The sequence below is a fragment of the Bombina bombina genome, chromosome 5 (genome assembly GCF_027579735.1).
Source record: "Bombina bombina isolate aBomBom1 chromosome 5, aBomBom1.pri, whole genome shotgun sequence".
Classification (NCBI taxonomy): domain Eukaryota; kingdom Metazoa; phylum Chordata; class Amphibia; order Anura; family Bombinatoridae; genus Bombina; species Bombina bombina.
The window spans coordinates 986,522,144-986,530,360 of NC_069503.1; the positions used below are offsets into that span (position 1 = coordinate 986,522,144).

Consider the following 8,217-nt stretch of genomic DNA (forward strand, 5'->3'; position numbering starts at 1 on the left):
CAGTCAGACCCTTAGAAAAGCCTCTTTAAATATTGCCTTTTGCTGCGGAGAGTTAGGGACAGATAATGAGTTCCTGCACGTATCAAGCTATCACTGTGCATATGTCGGAGGGTCAGGGTTCTAAGTTTCACAGAATACAATGTCCAGATTTAAAAGGACATGAAGCCCAATTTTGTTCTTTCATAATTTAGATAGAGAATACAAGTGAAACAATTTTCCAATTTACTTATATTATCTATTTTGCTTCCTTCTCTTAGTAAATTTTGTTAAAGAAACAGCAGTGAGTCAATAACATGAGGCATATCTGTGCAACCACCAATTAGCAGCTTCCAAGTCTATCTAGATATGCTTTTCAACAAAGGATACCAAGAGAACAAAACAAATTAGATCACAGAAATACATTGGAAAGTTGTTTAAAATGCATGCTCTTTCTGAATTACGAAAGAAAAAAATTGGGTTTCATGTCCCTTTAAATTTCAGAAGTTGTCAAAAATAAATATTAAAAAATACATTGCAAACTTTTTCACAGTGTAAAATGAATAATTTTATGGAGATATTCATTTGGAGTTTTACATCACAGCACAGCACACCTTTGCAACACTTCATATAATGCCATTATATTTTAAATATGGAGAGGAGCTAATTTAATTTTTTATGTTCCTCAAATCTGAATAAGGGTCCTGATGATATCATAACTGCTGTTGTTAATGGCATCGTCAGGGGGACATGTTACTTGATTGAGGGGATTATAGTGGTCTCACTCAGAAACGCAGGGTGACACGCAGAACCCTGCAGATGCATTAAATATCCTAGTATATGTGCTAAAATTCTGTGTGCTGAGGGAATTCATTTCAATCATTTTACAACAGGGCAGCCTTTATAGGAATATAATAAAATTTGTTCCATACTAGGGACAGTGCCAAATAAACTTTACAGGGCGCAACCGTTTTAATGGGAAGGTCATTGCCTCTGTGATTTTCAATTTATGGCAGTCACCATCACCAAGTAGACTTGAAATTGTGCATGCGCAGTGTCATTTCTGCATAGTGGCAGACGGCAGTCATGCTAGTCTGCAGTCATATTTATAAAAGCAAGGGTGTATACTGATCCTTTATTTCAGCTAAGATTGCCATACAATTGACTGTAAAAATGTGTGAACGTTGGTAAAATACTGGCTATATGACAACCTTACTTTGCTGATCTTCCTGTTGCTGGCAAAAAGGAGAGAAATACTTTATATCAAATTTGTTAGAAGTCATACAATTTTTAGTAGCCAGTGATTACATTAATCTAGGAATTTATTGCAAAGACTCCAAAAAGTTAAGGAGGGGTCAGAAGCCATGGCGCCCAAGTACCTAAAATTCTCAAGCACAAGTATGCCATAATACTGTCAAGTGCAAGTAGCTAACATAGTACTAAAAAAGCTAAAATCTGAAGAACAACCTTATCTTGAATATTTTTAATTAAACATGCATTTGAAATGTAGCCACCAATCAGCAAGCGCTACCCAGTGTGCGGAACCAAAAAATGGGCCGGCTCCTAAGCATAGATTCCTGCTTTTTAAAATAAAGATAGCAAGAGAACGAAGAAACATTTATAATAGGAGTAAATTAGAAAGCTGCTCAAAATTGCATGCTCTATCTGAATCATGAAAGAAAAAAGTTGGGTTTAGTGTCCCTTTAAATAAAAGCAAAAGAATCAGCTTCATACAGACTGCTTTTTGCTTCATATTACACCTTATTTCCTATCCAGTGAGAAAATTATTTCCAATATCTAGAATATTCTTTGTTTACATTGAATAGATCTATCATGTTAGTAATAATAGTAACTAACTTCTGGCATTGAAAAGCTTCTTCTCACTGGAGAGAAAATACAATCTTTTTCTGAAATATTAATATTTCTCTGAATGATGCGTCAACTCTATCATTGCACTCTTTTCAACTACTTTTGTGAGTCTAGTCTCTAAAACATTTATATGTCCCCCCCACGCCAGTGTTTCTCAACTGCGGTCTTCAAGTACCCACAACAGGCCAGGTTTTTATTATAGCTGAACTAGAGCACAGGTGAAGTAATCTGCTGATCAGTAACCATGGTTACGAACCTGCTCTCACTCATCAGCTGATTATTTCACGTGTGCACTGGTTCAGCTATAATGAAAACCTAGCCCGTTGGGGGTAATTGAGGACCGTGGTTAAGAAACACTGCCCTAAGCTTTTCTCTTTCTCTGAAATACCATTGTAGTTTTTTTTTAAATTTTTATTATTATTATCGGTTATTCGTAGAGCGCCAACAGAATATCATCAAAGACATTACAAATCTAAGGTGAGGCCTAACCGCTATACATAATCTAACAATTTATAAAAAGCGATATAACTTTAAAGTAAAAAAGAGTGAGAAACAAAAACATATTGTTATCTTACCTGTGTGTGTAGGAAAGAGAGCACAATAACCAGGACCCTGAAATTCCTCATAATGGCCAGCCACATTAACGTACCTGAAAGAAATGGGTATTGATGAAGAATTCTAATAGGTGTTGTTGTATGTATACAGTAGGTTCAAAAGTTGAGTTGAGGGATAGGCTGATGCTCAGTATGATTCATAGGAAAAACAGAAAGACCAATATAAAGAAGAAAGAATTATAGCAGGATTTATAAAAAAAGGAGTTGGCATAGAAAGTGGCAACACGTATTTTCATGTAGTGCGATGCCAAATGTATCAAGCCTGTGTGCTCAGGAATATAAAAGTAAATGCAGGTAATGAGAAATAATAATAAAAAATGTAAGAATAACTAATAAACTTTACAAATAATCACAAAAACTCTTTGCAAACTATTGTATTACCAAGTTATGGAGATTTAACCTACACATTCTCATGGAAGTTTTTTTTTTTTATCTCTTAAAGGGACACTAACCCCAATTTTTTTTTCTTTCATGATTCAGATAGAGCATACAATTTTAAGCAACTTTCTAATTTACTCCTATTATCAATTTTTCTTTTTTTCTCTTGCTATCTTTATTTAAAAAGCAGGGATGTGATGCATTGATGGGTAAATGTCAGCCTCCAATAAGCAAGCGCTATCCATGGTGCTGAACCTAAAATGGGCTGGCTACTAAGCTTTACATTCCTGCTTTTAAAATAAAGATAGCAAGAGAACAAAGAAAATTTGATAATAGGAGTAAATTAGAAAGGTGCTTAAAATTTCATGCTCTATCTGAATCATGAAAGAAACATTTTGGGTTCAGTGTCCCTTTAAAGAAGGAAAAGCAATGGATTGTATTTTTTTTTCCAACACATACCTACTTTTATTTTTATTCTTTTTTAATGAAATTTAAAAAAAAAGATACTATAAAATTAAAGGGACATGAAACCCAAAAATTGTATTTCATGATTCAGATAGAGCATACAATTCTAAACAACTTTCCAGTTTACTTTTATTTTCAAATGTGCTGTATTTTCTTAGTATCCTTTGTTAAAGGAGCAGTAATGCACTACTGGGAGCTAGCTGCACACATAAGATGAGGCAATAAAAACAGGCATATATGTGCAGCCACCAATCAGCAGCTTTTTCCCAGTAATGCATTGCTGCTCCTGAGCCTACCTATGAATGCTTTTTAATAAAGAATAACAAGAGAACAATAGATATTAGAAGTAAATCAGAAAGCTATTTAACAATTAATGCTCTAGTTGTCAGGGAAAAAACATTTTTGCTGCTTATTTGAAATTCAGAGTAAGTGCTATTGCATTGTCTTTTATTATGTATTTGTTGATTATGCAATTTTTCTGCATTTAATGGTTCTTTAATGAAAAATGTATAAGCACAGTATTGAGGTTATTTTTTTATCTCCCCTCCAGTGGTTGACATTGGTATCACCATGTTTAAATTTAGATTTCACTGCATTCCAGTGCTTACATATTTGCAAAAGTGAAACAACCCCCTCAAATACCGGTTGTGAAACTTATGTTCCAAAATGGCAGCACCCATCATTTGAGGAAGGTCAGACAACCTTTTAAAGGGACAGTAAAGTCAAAATTAAACTTTCATGATTTGGATAGAGCATGCAACTTTCCAATTTACTTCTGTTATCAAATTTGCTTTGTTTTCTTGGTTGAATTGAAGAGTAAAACTAGGTAGGCTCATAAGAGCTCAGGAGTGTGCACGTGTCTTTAGTACTCTATGGCAGCAATGTTTTGCAAGACATGTGCAGACTCCTGAGCCTACCTAGTTTTACTCTTCAATAAAAGATATAAAGAGAACAATGCAAATTTGATAACAGAAGTATAGTGGAAGGTTGTTTAAAATTGCCTGCAGTGTCTGAATTATGAAATTAAAATTGTGACTTTACTGTCCCTTTAACTGTATTTAGTGGTTAAGGTCCCTTTAATATAAGCATCTTAATAATGTATGCTTAATATAAATACCCTTATATTCCTTCATTCTGTCTACAATAGTTCCTATGACCTATACGTTATTTAATGTAATTTATTTTACTTTTAAATATCAACATAATAATAATTATTATTATTATTATTAATAATCATAAAGCAAATATTACTAATTTTAAAGAAGGGTCTATTGTTTGCTTGTGCTATTTATATTATTAATGTGGAAAATAAGGAAAATTATGCATAACTGTAAATGAAAATTGGTATCATGAAAAGTGATGTTAGCATGAAAATGTCCATAAAATAATGTAACCGTATAGTAAACCTTTCTATAATTTTAAGTATATTAGTAAGAAAATGTATTTGTTCACCCAAGAAAGAACAGTGTAAGTATCATTTCACAAGAAATACCCCATACAACCAGCGGGAGTTTTATACCATAAAACTTGTGAGTGTTAAATAAACATGACCTCAAACCTGAATATATAGAGTACATAATGAAACTGGTGGTGGTCCTCACCTATTATTACTTATCCCTGCATGAATTTGTTTAAAATTCCCCTTCTACCTCCTTTAACCATCTCATTGACTTGACATTTAAAATAAAAAACAAGGCACTGTCTTACAAAGTCTTTGTAGCTGGCACCCTTGATGCACCCTACAATAATAAATATGGCGCTTAGAATCTCCTGCAACCCCATAAAATCACAACTGTGCACTCACATTTGGCTATAATTACAGTTGTTCTTAATATTATTGAGGAAATATAACCAATACAAATAGTTTAGCTTGATGAAGAAATAAAGAAACTCGTATAAAACATATGGAAAATAAAATATAACTGAACAAAATGTAGGCTAAAAATGAGCAAAAAGAAAAATAAATAATATATAAACCTTATTCTAGATACCTAAAAAAAAATTAAACAAACTGTAAATTGGAAAGCTGACTATCTCATGTACGGACCACTCCCTATTAAGACAGATACTGACTTAAACTGTACATTTTCATTACATTCTACTTGGATTCCCTACAATAAAATATTTACATTGGAGCTGTTACAACACTTTTGATTAACAGATATAATATCTATTTTTTACAAACAAAAACTCACCAAATTGTGAATTAGAGCCTTCGGTACCATTTGCTGAATGTCTTGGTGCCTTACGGATGATTTAGTGTACTTTGGCTTCCCTTCTTGTTAAACATTATCTCACTCAATGATTTACTTAGCGTTGGGATCAGGGAGTGAGATCAGGGAGTGGCTAGGAACCTGGCCAAGTCGTCACCCATATTATATCTTCTTATATTGACCAGTCAGTGCAGTAATTACTTGCTATAATGCTCTGTCTGAGGTTAAACACCAATGCTATGACAAAAGATAATAATCTTCCAGTAAGATAAGATTTATGTAAAGTTGTGCAAAAGTGTAAAGTCTTGTGATGGTTTCTAAAACCACAAAATTACGTGACCATCAAATTCATTCTTTTACACTTAAAAGAGAACATTTCACAATGTGTTGCAGTTTCATGATTTCCTTTTTTTTAAAATGGATGTTTCTGTGTGAAATAAATCCATAGTCTTTGCAAGGCTCGTTCTTCAACAATAGATTTGTTGGAATTAGTACAAAAGTATTAGTTGTGTACAAACTCACTTTACTGCTCCTTTCCCATTACATTTAAACAGTTTTGTTCATGCAAAAGATACATTAGCATGTTTAATTGCATGATAACAAAAAATATTGGAGTACATTATCCCTTTAATTTCAGACTTTCTTTTTATATTGATAGCATAGCTTATTAGTAGCGGATCTACTTAACAGTGGGCCCTGTTGCAAAATATCTTTTTGGGCCTCCCAAAGGTAGCTCAGTATTAAACAATAGTAATAATGTATCTGCTGCGCTGCCTAATCATTTTGAGTATATAGGTAGAAAATAGACAGATAGAAAGATAGATGATAGAAGATAGACAGGTAGACAGATAGATAATAGATAGATAGATCATAGAAGATAGATAATAGAAGATGATAGATAGATAGATTATAGAAGATAGATAGAAAGATAATAGAAGATAGATAGATGATAGATACAGTAGATAGATAATATAAGATAGATAGATAGATAGATAGATAGATAGATAAAAGAAGATAGATAGATAATAGAAGATAGATAGATAGATAGATGACAGATAGATATATAGATAGATAATTAGATAACAGAAGATATATACAGGTGAAACTCGAAAAAATTAGAATATCATGCAAAAGTTCATTTATTTCACTAATGCAACTTAAAAGGTGAAACTAATATATGAGATAGACTCATTACAAGCAAAACAAGATAGTTCAAGCCATGATTTGTCATAATTGTGATGATTATGGCTTACAGCTCATGAAAACCCCAAATCCACAATCTCAGAAAATTAGAATATTACATGCAATCAATAAAACAAGGATTGTACCTGTAGAAAAATATCGGACCTCTGAAAAGTATAAGCATGCATACTGTATGTACTCAGTACTTGGTTTGGGCCCCTTTTGCAGCAATTACTGCCTCAATGCGACATGGCATGGAAGCTATCAGCCTGTGGCACTGCTGAGGTGTTATGGAAGACCAGGATGCTTCAATAGCGGCCTTCAGCTCTTCTGCATTGTTCGGTCTCATGTCTCTCATCTTTCTCTTGGCAATGCCCTATAGATTCTCTATGGGGTTCAGGTCAGGTGAGTTTGCTGGCCAATCAAGCACAGTAATTACACGGTCATTGAACCAGGTTTTGGTGCTTTTGGCAGTGTGGGCAGGTGCCAAGTCCTGCTGGAAAATGAAGTCAGCATCCCAATAGAGCTCGTCTGCGGAAGGAAGCATGAAGTGCTCCAAAATCTCCTGGTAGAAGGCTGCGTTGACCCTGGACTTAATGAAGCACAGTGGACCAACACCAGCAGATGACATGGCTCCCCAAATTAACACAGACTGTGGAAACTTCACACTGGACTTCAAGCATCTTGCAGTGTGTGCCTCTCCATTCTTCCTCCATACTCTGTGTCCTTGTTTTCCAAATGAGATGCAAAATTTGCTCTCATCAGAAAAGAGGACTTTGGACCACTGAGCAACAGACCGGGTCTGTTTTTCTTTAGCCCAGGTAAGACGCTTCTGACGTTGTTTGTTGTTCAGGAGTGGCTTGACAAGAATACGATATTTGAAGCCCATGTCCAGGGTCCGTCTGTGTGTGGTGGCTCTTGTGAAAGTCCCCAACACTTTTGAATGGCCTTTTCCTGACAATCCTCTCCAGTCTGCAGTCATCCCTGCTGCTTGTGCACCTTTTTCTTCCACACTTTTCCCTTCCACATAACTTAATGTGCTTTGATACAGCACTTTGGGAACACCCAACTTCTTTTGAAATTACCTTTTGAGGCGTTCCCTCCTTATGGTGGGTGTCAATGATGGTTTTCTGCACAACTGTCAGGTCAGCAGTCTTTCCCATGATTGTGATTCCTACTGAACCAGACTGAGAAACCATTTAAAGGCTCAGGAACCCTTTGCAGGTGTTATGGCTTAATTAGCTGATTAGAGTGGGACACTTTGAGCCTAGAATATTGCACCTTTTCACAATATTGTAATTTTCTGAGATTGTGGATTTGGGGTTTTCATGAGCTGTAAGCCATAATCATCACAATTAGGACAAATCACAGCTTGAACTATCTTGCTTTGCATGTAATGAGTCTATCTCATATATTAGTTTCACCTTTTAAGTTGCATTAGTGAAATAAATGAACTTTTGCACAATATTCTAATTTTTCGAGTTTCACCTGTAGATAGATAGATAGATAGATAGATAGAT

At 34.6% G+C, this 8,217-nt stretch overlaps 1 protein-coding gene across 1 annotated transcript in view; it reads right to left on the minus strand.

Annotated features, from left to right (window-relative positions):
- The window catches only part of CDH17 (cadherin 17), a 182,832-nt gene extending 177,093 nt beyond the window's left edge, over positions 1 to 5,739 (minus strand). Inside the window, exons 1-2 of the mRNA XM_053715204.1 lie at positions 5,498 to 5,739; positions 2,421 to 2,494 (exon numbers count right to left, since the gene is read on the minus strand). Coding sequence (XP_053571179.1) covers positions 2,421 to 2,486 — 66 coding nt within the window. The 5' untranslated portion in view covers positions 2,487 to 2,494; positions 5,498 to 5,739. The remainder of the gene's footprint in view (positions 1 to 2,420; positions 2,495 to 5,497) is intronic.
- Positions 5,740 to 8,217: the final 2,478 nt, after the last annotated feature.